General features: G+C 35.4%; 1 protein-coding gene and 1 long non-coding RNA gene across 3 annotated transcripts; both read right to left on the reverse strand.

Annotated features, from left to right (window-relative positions):
• Nucleotides 1-780: 780 nt before the first annotated feature.
• Nucleotides 781-4,294, reverse strand: LOC113781326. 2 transcript variants are annotated; one of them, XR_003469582.1, is made up of 3 exons: nucleotides 4,061-4,294; nucleotides 3,895-3,979; nucleotides 781-2,239 (listed from the first exon to the last, which is right to left on the reverse strand). It is a non-coding gene; the product is annotated as an uncharacterized LOC113781326 (long non-coding RNA). The 2 variants fall into 2 exon arrangements; XR_003469581.1 differs by having other exon boundaries at nucleotides 781-2,391.
• A 2,134-nt stretch (nucleotides 4,295-6,428) lies between these two features.
• On the reverse strand, nucleotides 6,429-20,698 carry LOC113779223 (arabinosyltransferase XEG113-like). The gene is made up of 13 exons (XM_027324749.1): nucleotides 20,235-20,698; nucleotides 19,236-19,517; nucleotides 18,941-19,146; nucleotides 17,705-17,810; nucleotides 15,492-15,748; nucleotides 15,194-15,329; nucleotides 9,532-9,626; nucleotides 9,396-9,449; nucleotides 8,862-8,975; nucleotides 8,073-8,171; nucleotides 7,861-7,980; nucleotides 7,065-7,151; nucleotides 6,429-6,928 (listed from the first exon to the last, which is right to left on the reverse strand). The coding sequence occupies exons 1-13, from the start codon at nucleotides 20,410-20,412 to the stop codon at nucleotides 6,737-6,739; spliced, it is 1,926 nt and encodes a 641-aa protein (XP_027180550.1). The 5' UTR covers nucleotides 20,413-20,698; the 3' UTR covers nucleotides 6,429-6,736.
• Nucleotides 20,699-21,805: the final 1,107 nt, after the last annotated feature.

Raw genomic sequence — 21,805 nt, forward strand, 5'->3', positions numbered from 1 at the left:
AAATAAAGCCATCAAGAGCACATTCCATACTCCTAAGTTTGAGCTATCATTATATTTGAACAAGGACCTCTTGCCACTCAAACTTTTTCTCAAACATTAATCCTCGACGAATAAATAAAGAATCGAAAGCAAATAAACAGCATATCCATTTTGAGCAACCATCATATATTTGAATAATACGTCTTGCCAGCCAATTTTTCCTCAAAACATGAATGGTAGATAAATAAATAAAGAATAGAAAGGCAAAAAATAGCTTATACATTTTGGCCTATAAATCATGGAGATACCTATCATTCATGCCACTTTTTTACCAACACAACATGAATGAAAAATAGAACATCAAGCTAAACCAAAAGGAAAAGTGCAGAAAATTTCAAATAGTGGAAGCTAAAAGTTGAAAATACGTGCATATTATCATTTCATCATTCAAATCAGAGAAACAGAGAAAGGTGAACTGCATAACAAAAATTCTTTCACTTTTATCTATTTAGCAAAAAATGTGAAACACAAAGAAAAGCGTGATTTCACTGTGAATTTTGACAATATTATCTATCCCAGATGTAAATAGTCAAGTCCATAAATTGTTAATTAGGCATATAACAAAACAAACTGTTGATAATTTTTAATTCGAGCATGTTACCTCATGTAGTTCACTTTGAACCCATCTCGAGTAAAGTTCATTAATTTCAGTGCTTCTAGAAAATTGCCATCACTAATTGTTTAAGCTTCGTAGTTGTGCAGCTCAATCAAGCTACAAAAGAATTAAACCAAACAAATTAGTCGAGTAAAAATAGGTTTAAATGAATGAAACAAAAACTATTTCCTGTATGGATGCAGAAATATAAGAGATTTTGAACTACTAACTAAAAAGAAAAAAAGAGAACTATAACTGTGTAGCAATGCGATTCATTTCCTAGTCAGCGGTTCACAATTTAAAGCCATTCATAAACCTTTGGAGGGTGATTAGAGAGGGTGTGCTTTTGATCCAATCAGTCTAAACCAGTTCATTCTAATATTTCATCTACATCCGCGGTTGTACGTATTCCTTGTATTTTATGTGCTTGCAGGTCAATTTTGCTTCTTCCATTACTGGTAGATGCTCAAATCTCGTTAATAGCAGTGCCGGATATTATTGCTCAAGATTTACAAGGCTCTATCCTCACAATAGACCATCGAATGCAGTCCTTTGAAAGTAGCATAACTCCAGCAATGCCCATCCCTATTTCTCCAATAAATAAAGTTTACAAAAAATAAAAAGCAAAATGCTTCATTTATCTAATTCTTCAGAACCCAACTGACCAAAAAAAGGAAGAAACCAAATGCAGATACCTAAAAAGGTCTCAGTTAATCCCTTGTCATGACTAAACAACTATAAAACATGCAATTTAACATTACCAAAAGCCATCATTATGAACATGTTATCTTCCTATTGCCGTAAAGAGAAAAAAAATGAGGAGAAAGAATTTCTACCCAAATAACACTATGTGAGCAACACAGGGTGTTTTTCTTTCATGTTTTTGGGTTGTGAAGTAGGAAAAAAGAAAGGCCCCGAATAGATTTTCCAAACTAACCAGTCTTTGTATACTTAAGTAAAAAAGTATTCACTATTTTTTATAAAAAGCAACCATCAAATATCATATTTACTTCTCTATTAAGACGTACAGGCTTGCAAGACCTCTCAAATACTTAAGATATTTAGTTAGATATTTCATTCTAACTTCATATAGTTTCTGCACTTGAGCATAAAATTTCTAAAAAATTTAAAGCACATTGACAAAAGCCCATTTGGGTCACTATATAAATTGTACCAAAGCATCAAACAATTTCTCTAGCATGATGAAAATAGTATAAAGCAAAAGGAAAAAGCTAAAATTTTGTCATAAGTAAAACATCATATAATGAACGAGCTATAATTGCAAACCAAGGTAGCACACCTGAGAATTTCTGGCATAGCTCTCTAGAGATTTTTTCAAAGGTGAAAACAACCAATAAAAACATTAGAAATTGACATGATCCGAAGATTATTATACAAATGGAAAAAAAAGGAATCAGTGATCAAATCTTTAATTAAATTAAGCAGTTATTATGATAATTTAAAGTAAGGCTCAGGTCTATTGGCAAAAGTCAGGCAGAGATGAGAGTACCGCCATGGCTGCAGACCCAATTGCATTTCAAGGGGAGAATGAAAGCCAAATGACATCAGGGTTGCCTCACCAAGATATGGCAATCAATTTAAAACCTGAAATACATCTAAAGAAACCAAAATTATATCATCATAGCCCAATTGGAAATAACATAAATTAGTCTATTTATAGCTTTCATTTGCTGTAATACTCCAGCCAGAAAGTTACACCCTTTTCCAAAAAAATTACCATCCATCCCTGTAATAACCTAGCAAGAAACAAAAGGAAGATCAAAAGGAAAATTAAGAGCAAATTGCTCATGAATAGACACATTTATACAAAAAAAAAAAATGAAAGGATAAACCAATATACACCATTCAAGAAATGTCAAACTGAGAAATTCTTGACAACATTAGTTCAGATTACAAAAAAACTTAAAATTTGAATGGCCCTGCAAATTGTCAAAATCTTAAAACAAAAAAGTGACTATTGAACTCCCTTTGCACCTCTAAATAAGTCTTTAGAATTACGGACATGAAATTGACTTTCTCAAATCTTAGTTATGTTTGTCCTATAGAACCCATCTAAACTTTGGACTTCTAGGTTAAAGAAATGCATCAGAGAATTATTACTGGCCATAAAAATATTAGTATTAACTGCTATACATTCGTACTTATATGAAAATTAATCATGAAAAGTGTAAGAGAAAATGGTAGCATAGACATAAAATGATAGGAAATTTCACTGATGAAGAGCTATGCTTTACCTATCTTATTTTGGTTGCCTAGAGTTCAGAGGTTCAAGATCTTCCAAAAAATTCTGAGAAGACTGTCTCAAATTGGTACTTTCCATTCATAAGGAAAACATTCACAGAGCAACAAGCTTTAAAAAAGTTATGGAAAAAATGATATTCTGTAAAATGAAAAGAAAAAAGAAAGCCATGACCTCTAGTGGTAATGTCTTTCACAACCCAATAAGTCTATGATTTGGTAAAACTCATTCAGTTCTTTGTATAATACAATAGCACCAAAAATTTGAAGTGTCTTTCGCAACATGATCATAGTCTGTACAAAGAAAAAAGGGGAAAAAATCTCAAAGCTGTTTCAAAAATAAATACCGTACATATATGAGACAATTCAAAAGGTATCCACCATTCAAAAATAATGTATTAGCAGCATGCAAATAATGAAGGACTTAAGGCTAAAATTAAAGAACAACCCTATCCAATAGTGACCACCCTTCAATCCAAAAGCCGAAAAAAAGGAAAAATATAGCATTGCTAACTTGAAAATTTTACTATTCCATGAACTGGTTTTAGAATGATTGAATCTTGATTTGTTCACGCCTTTAATGAAGTGATGTATGTTAATAACATAACAAAAAGTACGGAAAAAAAGATAATTTAAGAAAATGGGATCTGAATGCAAACGAATCCTAACATCTTCTTGTTATTTCAGCTGCAAAAAATTAACTTCTCAGCTTCTTGTTATTTCATATCAATTTTTTTATTGGCTACAAAGATAGAAACCATTTTAGGGACCAGTAAATCTACTATAATTTAGACTATTCGCAAAATGTTATCCCCATTAGACGATTAGAAGTCAATCTTAGCTTCTCAGAACCAAATCAACAGGAATTTTATTTAAAAAAATTGGAATTTTTGTAAACTAAAATAAATAAATGATGTTCTCGTAAAAGAAAAGGGAAAGGCAAGATCTGAAGAGGTATTGAAAACAAGTATCTAAATTAGTAGGGCTCTATCATCACTTACAGTGCTATTGGCTGTTTGTCAAAGAAACCCCAAAAACTAAGAAGGCACCAAATATTTTCTTGTTAAGGATTCAAATACCGAAAACCTGAAAAAAAAAACCAAATATTTTCTTGTTAAGGATTCAAATACCGAAAACCTGGAAAATTACAACCAAAACTTAATTTACCAAAATAAAAACATGAAATCTACAAACTTTTCCCACCTGCAATCACAAAAAAAAAAAGGTCAAGTTCAGATCAGATAAGTAAAAGGAGAAAACAACATGAACAGAAAATTTAATGAAAGAAAAATCTCAAAATGTTCAGATTCAATAGCTAAAAGGATTTCAGATTTGTCTCTATCACTTGCTTATCACATGCATAGATAGAAAAATGGTGAAAGGAAGAAGAGGTTTTTGACCAAAAAAAAAAATAATAAGAGAGAAGAAGAGGAGAGGAAGACGATCAAGCAGATGCAGAAACATCTGAAGGTCTTTTATCTTGCAATGTAAAAAAGAATAAACAACATTAGTTTGCTCAAAAAGCTACAACTAAACTCCTCATCTCGCTCAAAAAAAGGGAAAAAATTAAATGGCTAGATTATTTTTGGCAGAGGAAGAAAGAAGCTCGGAGCAAATTATTTTTTTCTTCTCACCAAGACAGATAGAAGATAAGAAGATACAGATGATGTTGAAAAAAAAAGACGGAAGAATGAAGAGTTAGATGATGATCATGAAGAAGGAAAAGATCAGGGGCGTCTCGGTGATGCTGAAGAGTGAGGGACCATGGACTGAGAGGAGAGGAAAGGACGGTTCAGAATTCTGAAGCATGGAGTAGTCAATTCTTACCAAACCCACATGGGTTTCTTTATGAAGCAAAGAAATGAAAAAGAAAATAAAGGTGCGAAAGTGGGTTGAAGGAAAAGGACAATTAATATTATCATTACTCTCTTTAGTGGGTTGCATGGAAGCAAACACAGTCGGTGGCTCACAAACGCAATTCACAGCCCAATTGCAAGCAGCAGGTCACGTGAAAGGCGCATGGAGAACGACCACTTTTCAGCAAATCATCAAATGACATGTCAGCAAACAAAACGCACCATCGGACAACTTCCTAAGCACTTAGTCTATATATGGTTGACAATTAGCCATTCTTTGGCTTGGAGTTGTCTTTGGCATTGTTCTTAATTCCATCGCCATTTTCATCTAAATTTTGGGACAATGTACGCGGCAACGATCTCTGCAATTTCAAATGGGATTTCCTCCATAGAGATGAACTAAATCTTTTTTCTAGTTAAGGAATAACGGAGGCTTTGGTTCATCTAAAAATTGTGAGATCGAATTAATTTTATTTATTCCTCTAATTTACTGGTATTTGCATATTCTTTGTTTGTAATGTTTATGGTTGTTTTGGTAATTAAATATTCTGGGTCCGGACATTGAATTAATTTAGCAACCTGATGTCAATTAGAGCGTTAAATCCGTAATTGTTTAATTGCTCTAAAATAGTGACAACTGGCATGATTAGATTTGTGTCAGGAGAATACGCAGGCTAATCTAAAATAACTCTGGTAGTGTGTTATTTGGTTAGAATAGGGCTCATCTAATACGTAAGGCAATTGGAAAATTAAATTTTATAGGCGTACCTAAGATTATTTTCCGATTAGAGTAGTAATTGACGGGTGTACCTCAGTCATCGAAACAGTAAGGAGCAGTTGACTGTCATCGCTTGTTTGACAGTTATAACTTATTTATTAGTTAATAGTTGAAATTATCTTTGCATCGATGATCAATTAGTTGAACCATTGCTGAAGTTATTTCTTGACTAGAGTTTAGCTATTGTTAATTTGGTTTTTAATAATTTGACATTTAATTTTTAGTTAGTTATTTATTTTTATTCAAACCGTTTAATTATTGCCATTGCTATAAAAACCCCCCATTGTTAGTTTGACTTTCGAAAGAGACAAATATTCCCAGTCCCTGTGGATTCGATCCTGCTTATCACTATCTACAGAAATTATATTTCGATTGAGCAGATATTTATTATTGCACAGATTTCGACAACCTATCAAATTCCGATTTCGAATTCACAATTCGAAATAGGAATTGAAATCGGAATTCGAAATTCCTATTTCGATTTCAAATCTGTTTTTCATAAATATATATAATATAACATTTATATTATAAAAATAATTTTTATATTCTTGAATTTGGTGATTCGGAATTCCTATTTCGATTCAATTTCGTTTTCACATATATATATAATATTTTTTTATATATATGTAATAAAATATTTATATAATAATAATAATAATTTTTATATTCATGAATTCGGAGTTGGTGTATTCGAAATCGAAATCGGTCGGAAATTCTGATATCAAAAGTCCAACAAATTCCGATTTCAAAGTTCCGAATTACCGATTTCGATTCCGATTCACACCCCTATCATCAGGAGTCTAGCTGGTCCTTTAACAAAAATGAAAAACTGAGGGGCACAATTTTAAATATCATGTCATTTATTTTGCAATAAAATGACTTTCAGATTATTTTTTTTCCCAACACTTGTATTTATGCTGCTAAGTGCAAAGAGACCAGCAACAACTATCTTTCAATATGCGTATCAACTTTTTGTTCGCACTTTTTTCAATTGGACAACCACCAAAATCCTTTTGTAAGTATGATCATAATACAAACTATGCTATCTCAGGAATTAGCTAGTCAGCCTTATAGATCTATAGATATGATCTTACATGGATGGTATCTATACAGCTCTATTGGTGTCAACAATGCGGCTGTAGATACTAGAATAGTTCTAGCATGTCATCCTGCTGCACTGCTCAAGTTACTTCAACAGCTGGAGCGACATCAATATGTACCGGTAAGAGGTGTTAAAGCAGGTGGATGATCTTCTTCTGGAGTTTGAGGTGGTTTAGGTTTCCAATTGGGTTTTTCATCCCAATAGATGTCATATAATATGTGACCTGGAGTATGATTTTCCACACAACACCAAAGACCTGTATATGCCTTCACACGCTTCCTGAATTTGTCCTCCCTTGACTGATCATTGGTTTGTTTGTGTTAGTGCCTTTACAAAATAGAAATAAATTTCCAGAAAGCTTCATGAATATCACAGACTAACACGCTTTCAGGCAAGCATATTATGTACAAATACAAGGAGAGAGAGATATATTACCTTATCAGCGAAGCCTGTGAAGGCATCTTGCATGGATGAGAACTGGATGACTTTAACATCTTTGAATGATGAGAATACAGTCTTGTACTGATTGAAACAACCAAGTTATAATGCCGGTCAGTTAACAGATATTCAAAGTCTGATGGATTGGCAGATATAAAATACATGGAGCTGATAATGCAAATGATAATACCACAAGGTAGATGGAAGAAATGGAATGAATTCAATCTTTGTTTGTCTGGTTATAGTCCACCATATGTGAATTTTCTAAAATACAAATAACTAATGCTAGAAACAATGAGCATTGAGTTAAGCTGAAGAAAATAACAGGTTAATTGGTGCTTGATGTATTCATGTAGGCAAATTTTGTTATCAAATAAATTAAATTAAATGAAATCTCAATCTGTTCATTTGAGCACCTAATAGAGTTGTCAAACAACCCCAAGTCCATTTTCCAATGATCAAGCATGATATTAATTCTATATCCCGTAAACTACTATTAAATAGACCATTTCCAGCAAGAATGGTTGATGGTTTAGCAGCAAAGTTGCTATAAACTTAAAGATGCCATTCTAATGGTTACCCTGAAGTAATTTTCACAGATTTCTGTTTACCGGTATTTGAAGTAACGCAGGTAATTGGATCTATTGATGGATAAAATGTCAATGACCAGCAATATCCAAACCTTCATGTAGGAAAAGTTCTGAAAACAAGTTGAAGGACTATTATATGTGAACAGTAAAAGTCTTGGAATCCACTAAATAGATCCAAAGTCTAGTGTCGTAATCATATTTACCGTTTCTTCAGAACTACGCTTCGGAAATTTGAGAACTCCCGCTTGACTTGTGCTGTTTGAAACTTCACAACCTCGTGACCCCTCTTGACAAAGATTTACATCAAGCCATGATTCCTTCACCTGAAAAAAAATCACCAGAATCAGAGTTTGTCGCCAAGATGTCATAAGAGATGCACAATCATAAGCTGTTGTTTAGCAGCTTGAAGGAAAACCTTCTTAGGCATGGAAGGATTCGCAAATAAAGAATACTCCCTAATTCTGATCGGTGGTCCAAATTCGTCCTCTGGCAATTCATTCAACATTGTCTTAACCTGAATGGTATTACAAGGAATTAACCGAAACAGAACACACAGCTCATAGGAAATTATAGATGTATTGAACAAAAGATTATACTCATATGCAACTATTGTGAGATAAGATACTTAAGATGATTCCACCAGCAGCATAAGGTGGTAGTCTTTACAAATATTGCAGAGCTTCTGTAGAGGAAATCGACTTTCATGCCTTGATGTATGAAAAAACAAGGCGCCTTGAAAAGTATTGTGATAAAAAGAAGCAGTTTCAATTCAGTTTCATGAAACTTCAGAAACATTAAGAGTCCATTACCATTGCTCGACCACAGAATGGAGTCTGTTCATGCACCTTGAAAGAATCTATCATTATTAGTGAATCAAATAAGCAGAGACTACTTTGCAAATACATAGGGAAACTACTGCCAATTGCAAATGTGAATTACTTCTAAGGCCAATTCTAGATAGTCTTATACCAAGTTCATCCCTTGCAAGAGGACAGGACATAAATTTTCATTCTCCTACCCACAACACCATCCTATTTCTTTTGGTCAGCATAGGGTACGGGTATCACAATGGAGAACAAATTAACTAAGCAACCAAACTGGTTTGAGTGGGTCATAATTTTTTCTGCAGAGCATAATTATAATAATTATATGTTTTGGTTTTCATTATTATTCTCCTTGGGGCAAAATAGTCCTATTTTAGTACCTCAAACACATGATCCAAAGGACAGATAAAAGGTTGTTTCGTCATACTGCCTGGCAAAATTCCAGGATGTCCAAACCATAACCTATCCAACCTGCACCAGAGCGGAGGCATTACCTAAAATCACAAATAAGAACAAAGAGAGATCAAGACATGAGAATGGTGCCGCATCTTAGATTCCATTGACTTTTTACAGACAGTCCACTTCCAAGGTAATTTGATAATGTTATTGAAACAAGATTAAGCTTCCACAGACTGGTAGTATGGAAAGTATCATGAGCAGACTTACATTCATAAAGAGGCCATGAAAATCTAATTAGTGCTCATGTGGCATCTAGCTGGGACTCTTAGTAAACAACCTATTGCACTTAACAGGGTTTAAAAAGATTTACACCTTAGAAGTACATTGTCTAAGACAGGGTTTCTTTACTTCTTTTTCTAGTCATCCATTCTAAAGAATTTTTTACAAGGTTATAAAAGATTTACATCTTAGAAGTACATAATTTTAGACTGGGTATAAGAGGAAAGGATTCTTACCAATGTACGATTCAGCAATGAAGCAACAGCAAGTGCAGTCCTTATTTGTTTGATCTGCATAAACACATATAAGAATGAAGCATGAGAAGACATTGCAAGGTAATAAACCAAAAAGACTATGGCAATAGGCACATACTTGGTAATTTACAAGATCAAAGTGTGATTCAAGATTATGTTCTCCATCTAGTAACAAGCTCTTGGGTATAGAAGGTTTGAATGTCAAGAACCCTCCTGCGTAGGATTCTAAAAAACATTACAAATTCAGCCTTATCACAGCAAGAAATGGACTGGGAAAATGAAAGCTATGAATACCAAAGTGATTCAACAAACATCACAGGAAACCGGTGACTAGTCAACACAATAGAATACAAGCAAAGAAGTTCACGCTTGAATCTGGAGAAAACAACTGCATATTCTTCATGTTTAAGAATGTATCCATTTGTTAGATAAAACTCATAGAAAATTCAAAACCTCTAACTCAGTAACACAAAAATTGAATAAGAAGTATCAGAAAACATATGTCCCCCTTTGCCACAGTTAACACAAAATGAATTTCAAATTCATTGCTCTCTCTTTGACGTCTAGGTCTGTCATTACATTTCCTGGGTTCTTGAATTTTGGTTCAACCAACTTATTAACATGGAAAGAACCTAGTCCACTGGGAGCTCTGATAAATACCAAGGAACAGAAATAACAAATAGCAAAAGAAAAGGACTTTCTCCCTAGAATCAAACAAAAAGTAATAGTTGATTGAAGTGTGAAGAATGAAATGATGTCAAAAAGTAGTAGATGGGTCAGGGCTCAGAAAAGTACATGATGTATGTTAACAGGTATCTTGGGAGGAAAACATCTAGTCCCATATTATGAGTGACCAACTAGTATTTATAGGAGTACAAACCTAACCGACTATTTACAAGAATACCCTTACTAATTTATTATCTATAAGAATACTAATATTCTCCTAACACTCCCCCTCAAGTTGGAGCATATATATCATAAGCACCCAACTTGTTACAAATGTATTTCACCCTAGAGCCCCCTAAACTCTTGGTAAATACATCAGCCAATTGATCTACAGACGGTACATGAGATGTCTTGATGATCCCGTCAAGCAATTTCTCTCGAATGAAATGACAATCAACTTCAATATGTTTTGTCCTTTCATAAAACACTGGATTAGACGCAATATGAACAGCCGCCTGATTATCACACACTAAATTCATAGGCTGTTTATGCTCAAACCCAAGTTCCAGTAACATGCTCTTCACCCAAACCAACTCACACACAGTGTGAGCCATAGCGCGGTATTCAGATTCTGCACTTGATCTGGATACAACTGTTTGCTTCTTACTCTTCCACGACACTAAATTACCACCAACAAACACACAATATCCTGTAGTCGATCTTCGATCTGAGGCAGAACCAGCCCAATCTGCATCACTATATCCTTCAATATCAGTGTGTCCATGATTTTGATACAGCAACCCTTTTCCAGGAGCACTCTTAAGATACCTGAGAATCCGTATAACAGCATCCCAATGACTAGTACGAGGGGTATCAAGAAATTGACTCACAACACTCACTGCAAACGAAATGTCAGGTCTCGTTACAGTAAGATAATTTAATTTACCCACAAGTCTTCGATATTGCTTAGGATCATCAAGTAATGCACCTAGATCTCCTGCTAATTTCACATTGGGATCCATAGGAGTATCCACAGGTCGGCAACCTAACATCCCAACTTCACTCAACATATCGAGTACATATTTTCTTTGACATAAATAAACCCCATATTTAGACCGAGCTACCTCAATACCCAGAAAATACTGTAGATGACCTAAATCCTTTGTCTGAAAGTTTGCCTGCAGATTGGATTTAAGTTTCTGGATCCCCACAACATCATCACCTGTAATCACAATGTCATCCACATAAACAACTAATAAAATTTTACCAGCATTAGAATGCCGATAAAATACAGAGTGATCTACTCCACATCTTGTCAGACCGAACTCCATGACAACACTACTAAACCGGCCAAACCAAGCCCTCGGAGACTGTTTCAATCCATATAAGGATTTTTTCAAACGACAAACCAACCGCGGATTCTCCCCCTGAACAACAAATCCAGGAGGTTGTTCCATATATACCTCTTCTTCCAAATCTCCATGCAGAAATGCATTTTTCACATCCAACTGATGCAATGGCCAATTATAAGTTGCTGCCAAAGAGATAAGAAGACGGACAGAGGTAATCTTTGCAACAGGAGAAAATGTTTCTAAGTAGTCTACTCCATACACCTGAGTAAATCCTCTAGCTACCAGCCGAGCCTTCAATCTATCAATAGAACCATTAGGCTGCACTTTTATAGTATACACCCATTTACAACCAACAACAGGCTTACCTGAAGGACGAGGGACAAGATCCCAAGTACCATTTTGTTCCAAAGCAGACATCTCTTCTTGCATAGCTAATCTCCAACCAGGATGATTAAGAGCATAGGTAATAGACTTAGGAATGGAGATAGAATCAAGAGAAGCAACAAAAGAAGAATATGACATAGAGAGACGAGAATAAGAAACAAAATTAGAAATAGGATGGGAAGTACAATGTCTCTTACCTTTGCGTAAAGCAATAGAAAGATCTAACTCAGAGGAGGGCGTCATACCGGGATTTGAAGATTGAGAGTTAATTGGTGAAGTGCGTGGCATATCAGGAACTTTCTCAACCATGGAACGACGAGAGTAAACTTGAAGATGAGGACGAGATAATCGAGCTATGGATCTGGTGGACTAGACAACTCAGGTAATAAAGGGGAAGGGATTGGTAAAACAGGAGAGGAAAAAGAGGGACACTGGTCTAATTCACAAGACATACTTTGCTTGATAAAATACGGAGTGGATTCAAAGAAAGTAACATCAGCACAAGTAAAAAATCGATTTAAAACTGGACTGTAACATCTATACCCTTTTTGCGCTCGTGCATATCCTAAAAAAATACACTTAATAGCACGAGAATCTAATTTATCCATCCCCGGAGCAAGCTGATGAACAAAGCACACACATCCAAAAATACGAGGAGGCAATTTAAACACAGGTTCATGAGGAAAAAGAATGGAGTGAGGTAATTGACCTCCAAGAATATTAGATGGCATGCGATTAATTAAATAACATGCAGTTAGAACTGCATCACTCCAAAATTGTTTGGGCACATTCATGTGCAACAACAGTGTTCGAGCAATTTCGATTAAATGCCCAATTTTTCTTTCAGCAACTCCATTCTGTTGTGGAGTGTGAGGACAAGAGGACTGATGAATAATACCAGACTTAGTCATAAAGGTATTAAAAGGAGTGGAAAAATATTCTTTCGCATTATCACTGCGAAGTATACGTACAGACACACCAAATTGATTCTTTATTTCTGTAACAAATGCACAAAAAATGGAATATAATTCTGAACGATCTTTCATTAAATAAAGCCATGTAACTCTGGAAAAATCATCAACAAAGACTACAAAATATTTAAAACCTAACTTTGAAGTGACTCGACTAGGACCCCAAACATCAGAATGAACTAACAAAAAAGGTTCAGAAACCCGTTTATTGACTCTAGGAGCAAAAGAAACACGATGATGCTTTCCTAACTGACAAGACTCACATTCTAACGAAGATAATTGATTCAAAGTAGGAACCAACTTTTTCAAATTTTGTAAAGACGGATGACCTAAACGACAGTGAATTTCAAGAGGAGAAACAGTAGCAGGACATGCTATCGGACCATTGAAGTTGAGAAAATAAAGACCATTATGCTCATGCCCTCCACCAATCGTCCTCTTTGTCTTCAAATCCTGAATGACAACAGAATCAGGAGAAAAAGTAACTGTACACTGTAGAAATTTAGTGAGCTTACTAACAGACATTAGATTAAATGGCAAATTGGGTACGTAAAGAACAGAAGACAGCGGAAGTGATGGATTAATTTCTACAGTGCCTAGTCCTTTAACTTTAGTGGTAGATCCATCAGCTAAAGTAACATGAGGAAAGGGAGTAGACTCTTGAAAATTAGAAAAAATTTTAGAGGTACCTGACATATGATCAGTAGCCCCGGAGTCAATAATCTATGAGTCATTACCTTTTTGTGCTAAAGAAGCAGAGGGAAGAGATGCGTGATTTGTAGCTTGGTACTGTAAGAATTTAACATAATCTTCCTCGGATATAGTAACAGTTTTCTGGGACCCATGTGCTGAAGAACTTGATTCAACTTGATCAGTGGTAACCCCATTAGCAAAACTTTCAACCATAGCGAATAGCACTTCAAACAAAACAGCAATCAAAATTCGCGATGAACAGTGCGCCGTGAACAGTGCGTCGTGAATAGTACCGCGTGAACAGTGCGCGATGAACAGTACGCGCGTGATGAACAGTGCGCGTGAACAGTGCGTGATGAACAGTATCGCGTCAAGACTTTTGCTAGATATTTAACCCTAACCCTAGGACTTTTGCTCTGATACCATGTTAACAGGTATCTTGGGAGGAAAACATCTAGTCCCATATTATGAGTGACCAACTAGTATTTATAGGAGTACAAACCTAACCGACTATTTACAAGAATACCCTTACTAATTTATTATCTATAAGAATACTAATATTCTCCTAACAATGTACATGATGGGTCAGGGCTCAGAAAAGTACATGATGTACGCTATTTTGGATAGGCTCAGGACTAGTTGCAGATCTTTCTAGAAATTCTTTAACAACTTTATTGCAATTTTGGGGAGAATGTAGTAATAACAGGTATATTTTAGGCAGAGTGGTTCTGCAGCAGTCGTGGACATGTCACTGAAAGTTGCACGGAGTTCAAGTTCTTTGGCCATTTTGCATCTCAAACAAGACATTGTGGAATGGTGATATCAAACTTAAAACAGCAGGATGATCATAATCAACAACTATGTCTGACCCAACAATCCACCAAGCAGAAACAGCTTCATAGTTGATGATCTGCTTAAAATTATGCATGAGTTTAAAATTAGCAAGAGATGGGATGGGGTGAGGATATATAGAGGCCAGCACCACATGAGTAGAGCTTAGATAACCTAGTCTAAAATTTTCATTATTTTCACAATAAAAGAAGTAAAGACTTTCAATTCATACAGCAGTAAAGACCATTCATATATGAATTACATATTCCTTTTAGTTTATTGGTTTTCTCAGATGTAACATGATATCAAAATTATCAATCTCGAAAAATGAAAGCTATACATCTAATAGCTCTTTAAAGATTCAACACCTTTAAATTATAGGCATCTTTTCTGTATCATATTCGGGCTCTGGTGAGGTCATCTCATGTTTTAAAAGATAATAGCCAGTACTACCGCTTGAAATATGACAATATATGTAATTCTAAAATGTGACTACGTAGTGTCCATACCTCATACACTAAATTTAGTAACCAGGTCAGAAGAAATTTATAACAACAGAACAACTTAAATTATACATTCCCTAAAAGAAATAGCTCATTCCAGGAGGAGAAGCAATTGGGCAGCAAGTAAGACAAATACGGCGATGATAGAAACACGAGGGTCCCAAAAAGTCTTGGTAAACTAGTTATCTTATTTGGATAGCTGTTGCGACCCAGGACAAGGAATTGAAAATATGATGCCCGGAAAAGGAAATATAACACATTCACAGAAACATTTAAGTATACAGAATGAATATAAGCGACACAAAAGGTAGTCAATACAAGCCATTTATCAGAAGGGAATCCATGCAGAAAGGATCTTCAACATTTAGAAGAAAAAGAACCTGACGCGTTATAGTAATCTGGTGGATCATAGAAAACCATTGCTTCTCGTAGCCTGTGACGCTTTCCCTCAGTTCCAGCATATTGAAATGTGGTATGTACAGCGTAAGGCTCCAGTCTGAGTTGTTGATACATTGCCTGTAAAATAGCATAGGGGTACACGAAAATTTAGACCTAAAATTAGTGTCAGTAAATGAAAAAAAAGTTCGTAAATTAGCCAAAGATGTCTACCTAGTTGTTACCTGAGCAACAAAATCAGAAATTGAGAAGCAGAAAAATAGCATCATTTCAGGGGCTTACCTGGACAAAGTAAGTATGGCCACTGCAAAAAATACTTGCAGGGAGAAGACCTAGCTTGAGGTTTCCATCATAAGCATAGGCCAATCCACTTTCTTCATCAACAGATGGACCTAGCTGCCTCCGGACAAGATCATTGAAACCATTCTGATCCCATAGATTAGCATCAGCTAGAAGCAATTCCTTCCACTCTCTTGCCAATTGTTTTGCAGAATTGGATGGCCGCCAGTGAAATATACCAATATTATATGCAGCACCAACTGTGCAAGACGTGGCATTTCATATGGAAAATGGCAACATAAGAGTAATTTTTCTTAGTTATGTTTGAGATCTTTGTTTTCCAGCATTTAACTTAATTTAATAATTCTATATGAAATTCAAGCACAGCTATATGATGCTGAAATACATCAGAGAGAAAAGAAAAGAAACTTAATTGAATGTGAAAATATCAAACTTAAGAACTGATGTTTTACAACTTAATGGTGAACTTCTAATTGGCTAGTTTATGCAGGCCCAATAGTGAAACTGTAAGCATTCTATTGAGGATTAAAATTGTACGAATACCTTCATATCAGCAATAAAAATGTACACCAGCTAATTTGTCTTTCATATGGGATAATTATTGGTGTCACCCACGCTATTAGGGTTTCACGATACTTCAGTTTTAACTGTGGGAATACAAATTCAGAGAGAACTATCTCATTAGATATTGTAAGACTAGTAGTAGTGTAAATTATCCACATGCATGATCAAGCTGTCAGATATTCATTCTCTGTAGTCAAAAGACTAAGTACAGGTTTACATGGTATCGCTTGTTTCAGCCATGACAACTGGCAGACTTAGTTATCATCAGCAGATACGCTTATGCTTTAAACTAAATAAAGTTTCACTTGTGACTTGATTTCTATGCGTAAAACAGCAGCATGAATAAAAAGCGCTCATCAAGTTCCATTTGCTCTACTCCAACAATCTTACAAAAAATGAAATAACACTTCCACAAAATTATTTACACATTCACTGTTTCAAGAGGCTGGTTTTGGCGGACGCACAATAGTTGATCATATGCACCAGATCCCTGGAAAATAAATATCCTGACAAGTTGCTCCATGGATTGACTTTTATCCAAAATGTACATTTAGACTTAAAATCATAAATCTTGTCAGAATAACATTTAAAATACGTTCTTAAAGGCAAAAGGAGGTTGATTATACACATCAATAGGACCTTGAAATCAAATCCTGATCCACCAAAGACAATTCATTTGCCCACAAGAACAGAGGCACAACCTAAGATAGTCAGGTTTAATAGCCGTTTCTGGTAGGGAACCAAGTTGGAGGATGGTCAAGCAAATTGTGCTATTCACCTAATTGCTTCAAGTTCATAATACAGGTCCTAATTTTCAATAATCAATCATTATTATTCATCTTAAAGGCTCAAACAAGATGGTTACCACCAGATTGCATGTATTAATGCCCTCTGGCTAGCTAGTTACACAATACACCCCCCAGTCTCTAATGCAAAGCATAGAAAAATCTCACTTCACAATACTTAGTTCACTGATCAAGAAAACAACATTACAGACAGATTAATATCCTGCATACTGAAAGAAGATATATGAGGTTTGAGTTCAAGTTGATGAACAGGACCTATTTACAAAATGTCAATGAAGAAAATGAATGTTCACGATCCACTTTGGCCAGGAAAAGGGTTGCCATGCCCCCCACGTATTAAGTAGAAAGGCAACAGATTGGAAATGTGAAAGTGTCGTGTGATATCAGCATTTATGAAATTTAACTATTAATCTGAAATTAGTTTAAGTCATACTAACTCCATTAAAGGCACCTAGAGTTTGGAAGTGTTGTTACAGAACTAAGTGAAGTACCATTGAAAAATTCAGGAAATTTAAAGATTTTGTTTCTTTAGAGAAGATCCAACCATATGAACAAGCACACAAGATTACAGAGACATTTCCAGCATGGTATAACAAGACTCTTCAAGTCATCATGTAAGCTGCAGAAAATTCATCTTCCTATCCGTGCTCAAGAATTCAGTATTTACAACAAACAAGCTGCATGGTCATCATTATTCACCTAAAATAAGCGATAACATAGCAAGGATAATTCCGTATTCCTACAACAATATCAAGGAAGAAAATCTAGTCATTAGCAAGGGGATAAAAAGAAAATAGCAGGTAAGTAACTTCCTTCAAAGCTTACCTTGTTGCCAGTTGTCCAAACTATCATCAACAACTGTTGGTACAACTTGATCAGTTGAGGTCAAGATATCAGCTTCAGGGAAACGTGCTAGATATGGCAGCGGATTCTGTTGCATGGAAATTGAGAAAGTGCGACAAACAAAAGGTGAAGATTAGGCATGCAGCTGAAAAGTCAAAACAGATTTTGGTATTGCGTTTAGAAGTGCCCAAAAATTACCTCAAAAGTTTTTTTTCTTTTCCTTCTTTTTGGACAAGATGGAACATTTAATCACCAAATTCATAAACAAACTTTTTTCAGAAACAAAATTTATTTGAAGGATGAAAGACAGTTTGTGAATGTGCACTCAAAACAAAACCAAAAAAAATCTGCATGACATTACTCTCCATTATCAATGTACAATCACCCTTCGCTTGACTGGTATCATGCTTTCTTAGGAAGGACTAGTAAAAGGGACTAGCAAATTCATAACTGCTCGCTGTTAAAGGCCATACTTAACCAGTTATACACAAATAATATTTTCTTCTAAAACTCTAATACATTGTGTCAGGATCTTCATGTCTCTCTCTCTCTCTCTCTCTCTCTCTCTCACACACACACAAGCGCGCGCGCGCAAACACAACTATCCCACTGAACTCTTAGTTGCTCAAGATTCTAATTAGTGGATTCACAATCCATCAATAATATAAACACTACTATCAGAATCATAATACCTTCCTCACTGTCCCTCCTCCCTCTTGGAGATTTTGAGAAGCTAGCAATATCTGACAAATAGAATAATAAAGCTCTACAGACTTGGTGTCTTTGGTTTTTTTTTACAGTCGCTGGTAGAATAAAAGGTAGAATCGCGCCATCTTATCCCCATTGCACATCACTGCATTAGAAGGATTTGCACATCCAACTACCAATATTCCTTCCCTCCTTTCCTTTACTGAGATTACTTATGAATTCTGAAAATATGAGCAACAGCTGATTAATTCTTTGTCACAGTTGGACATACTTGACTGCCATTCATCCCTCCCTTCATTCCTCTTCCTCTCTCTTCTGGCATCCTTTGTGAAGCCAGCCAACTGAAGCAGTAGATTGACCAATGTGAGCTACTACTTCTGCCTATTTACCCAGCGCTCATAAAAGGTGCAACAGGACTTACTGTACCAGACCATTTTTCAAGCCAAATGGGGATCAGTCTAAAGAACTTTACTTGATCAGGCAAACAATTATTTGAGCAAGAAAGGTTACCTTCAACCAGACCACGTCTGTATCGCACATTAGTATTTCAAAACCCATAGGAAGAATGGCATCTATCAGAATGACCTTCTGCCTTCCCATCTTGTGAAATGCTTTTGAACCCCATCCAACATCTATCGTGCTCATATGGCCACCCATATCAAACACTGGTACACCTTTCCAGTAGAGAGCTTCAACCATTTTTGTGTCCATGGCACCTGCATCACAATTGAGTTCTTTTTGAACAATTAAGTCATTGTTTCTTGACCTCTTTCTCCAGCTTTATGAGAAGACAACTATCACTTACCAACAAGAAGGTTATCGACACCTAAATCTGTCAAGTGCTTTACCCATGTGAGTATGAAATCCATGAAAGCATAGTTACCAAAGGTGACTACTACAACATTATCCTTCACCCTTTGCTGAACCAGTTCCTTTGTCAATTTAAAGGTTTTAAGAGGTGGCATCTTAGAACCAGAAGGGGGGACCTCCCAAATAGGCATCATTGATTTGCTCTGTGTCTGGGAGGCGGAACCCAGAGACACATTCACAACAGTTAGATGAGAACAATTTGATACCTGGTTTTGGGCTGGAGAAAACGCAAGTAAAATAAGATACTAGAAGGTGAAAAAGGTCAGGCATGAATTAACAGCTTAGAAGAAACAACATCTTGATATTAAAGTCAAATAACATATGGTAGATACATAAACTTGCATGAAATCTGCATTTTTTTAATTTTGTAATAAACTGAAATCTGCTTATTGCAATAGTAAATTGCCTTTTAAGGACTGTTAGGGAAGTTGTACACCATCTATGAATATGACATCCCACATCAACAATCCATATGTTTAACCATAACATACATGAGCATTTTAAATATACAATTCGAAACCTACTCTTTGCATATCTTCCTCTGCTCGGTTTATTAGTTCCTTCGAAACCCACATGCATGAAGTTTCACCAATGCAAAGTTCATATAATTGTGTTGGAACTACTAGATGTCATGACGTTATAACTACATTATCAGCCAATCTCAGAAATATAGTCCTTCATCATCCAATGGTTGACCACATTGCAACAAATGAACTTTTAATAAAGAAACCAAATAATGTATCACAGACCATGATAGTGAAAGGGCCAAAAGAAAAACAGATTTTCCTTCAATTTATTAACTAAACCAAAATCCAAAAAGATAGAAACTTTATCAAAACAAACAATAAAATGCTAATCGAGAAGCCTTAAAAACGTCATTAAGAACTCAAAACATGAAATGAAAGGATAAACCTTCCTTAAACCCCAAATGTACCTGGACTGAACCAGAGGGAGGAAGAAGAAGAGGAGGAAGACGAAGATGAGGAGCTGTAAACTGCCGAGAAAACATAAAAAGAAGACACCACTACTCCCACCACCACAGCGGCATAGATGGTCAGAAAAACTGGCTTGTAGTTAGCCATATCTTTCAAGAGACTGTTCCAAGAAGCCATTTTTGCTGATATTAACACCTTTCCAAGAAAACCCACTGAGGAATGTGGATTTTAACTCAATTTAATTGCAAAACCCAATTTTCCTCATCTGGGTTCTCATCGAAACATCAAAAAATCTTCATGCCTACTCTAGGTAGAACGTGCTAAACCGTGCTTCAGGGTGGCGAAGGTGGAGATGTTATGGACCTTATGGTGGTGGAATGTCAACACTTTACAGCCAATAGGACCATTAATATTTCAATCTGTCAACTGAAATTTGATTTGAGAAATGGGATGTGAATATAGAAATGGGCAAGTAGAACAAATCTCCAAATGTAACTGAAGAAAATATATATGGTAAAGATTTAAAGTAATTGGAGAGTTGGTGGTGGATCAGTAATGGTGTTAAGCTGGATTCATACATATTTACTTGGCAGTCCATTTTCAAGTCTTCCAAATTTGGAAACTTTACTCATTACTGTGTTTTACCATAGAAAGCAACTTTCTTAATATAGCTAATTGCAGTAATTTACCGCGATGAACCGTGATTCTGAAACCACTTTGCTCTCTATCCAATGAATCTTATGCTCAAATTTATATCCTAATTCGTGTTTAAGCATTAAATACCCCATGATATTTTATTTATATTTATATTTTCCTTTTATTTCTTCTCTCATGGTATTTTTCTTATTCTTGTCCCATTCTCTCTTGCCACTACTATTAAATATATGTAATTATTATTAATAATTGATTAACCACAAACTTTAATTCTTATGAATGTGCCTGGATAATTTATTTTTCAAATTAAGTACGCCTTGTAACACAAACAACATATATTTTATTTTTATTGAGGTTTGGTTTTCTTAATTTTTTTCTTGCTCATTCTTTTATTTTGTCTGAAGTCGCTTTATTTCTTAATTTTCGTGATGATTGATTGGATAATAACAAATTCCTATGTTTAATTTATTTGTCGATTGTAATAGTTTGTTGCTTGTATTACGACATGCATAATCTAAAAAATAAATGTATTTAGGTATAGAAACAGAACTATCTTTGATCAACTAAGGTAGGCTGCCCTTCTCTCTAGGAAAAAACTCTCTTCCTTCTCTCTTCTTATTTTCTCTAATTTCTCAACTAGTTCATGGCTGCCCTTCAGCCGTCGGCTGAGGGGCAAGGATTATCACCTACAAAAAAAAAATCTTTTTCTCAACTTTTTTCTCAGCCGGCAACATCGTCTATCCACATTCAGCAGGCTTCTGTCTACAAGGGAGAAGCTGCAGTAGTTTTTTCTAAAGCAGATGCAGACAAACTTGCAGCGCCGTTTCAATGGGCTTTGGTGGGAAAATTTTCTCACGGCCGACCTTCTTTGGAAGACATTCGAAAGTTTTTTGCTTCTTTAAACCTGAAGGATCAT

Source organism: Coffea eugenioides, chromosome 8 (genome assembly GCF_003713205.1).
Source record: "Coffea eugenioides isolate CCC68of chromosome 8, Ceug_1.0, whole genome shotgun sequence".
NCBI lineage: Eukaryota > Viridiplantae > Streptophyta > Magnoliopsida > Gentianales > Rubiaceae > Coffea > Coffea eugenioides.

Excerpts from the sequence above, each read along its gene's own strand:
- LOC113779223 (XM_027324749.1), bottom strand. The coding sequence starts at position 20,412 with ATGGCTTCTTGGAACAGTCTCTTGAAAGATATGGCTAACTACAAGCCA. Across the intron at positions 19,518-20,234 it reads CTCCCTCTGGTTCAGTCCAG|CCCAAAACCAGGTATCAAAT; the intron begins GTACATTTGGGG and ends CGTTTTCTCCAG. Across the intron at positions 17,811-18,940 it reads CAGACGTGGTCTGGTTGAAG|AATCCGCTGCCATATCTAGC; the intron begins GTAACCTTTCTT and ends TCCATGCAACAG.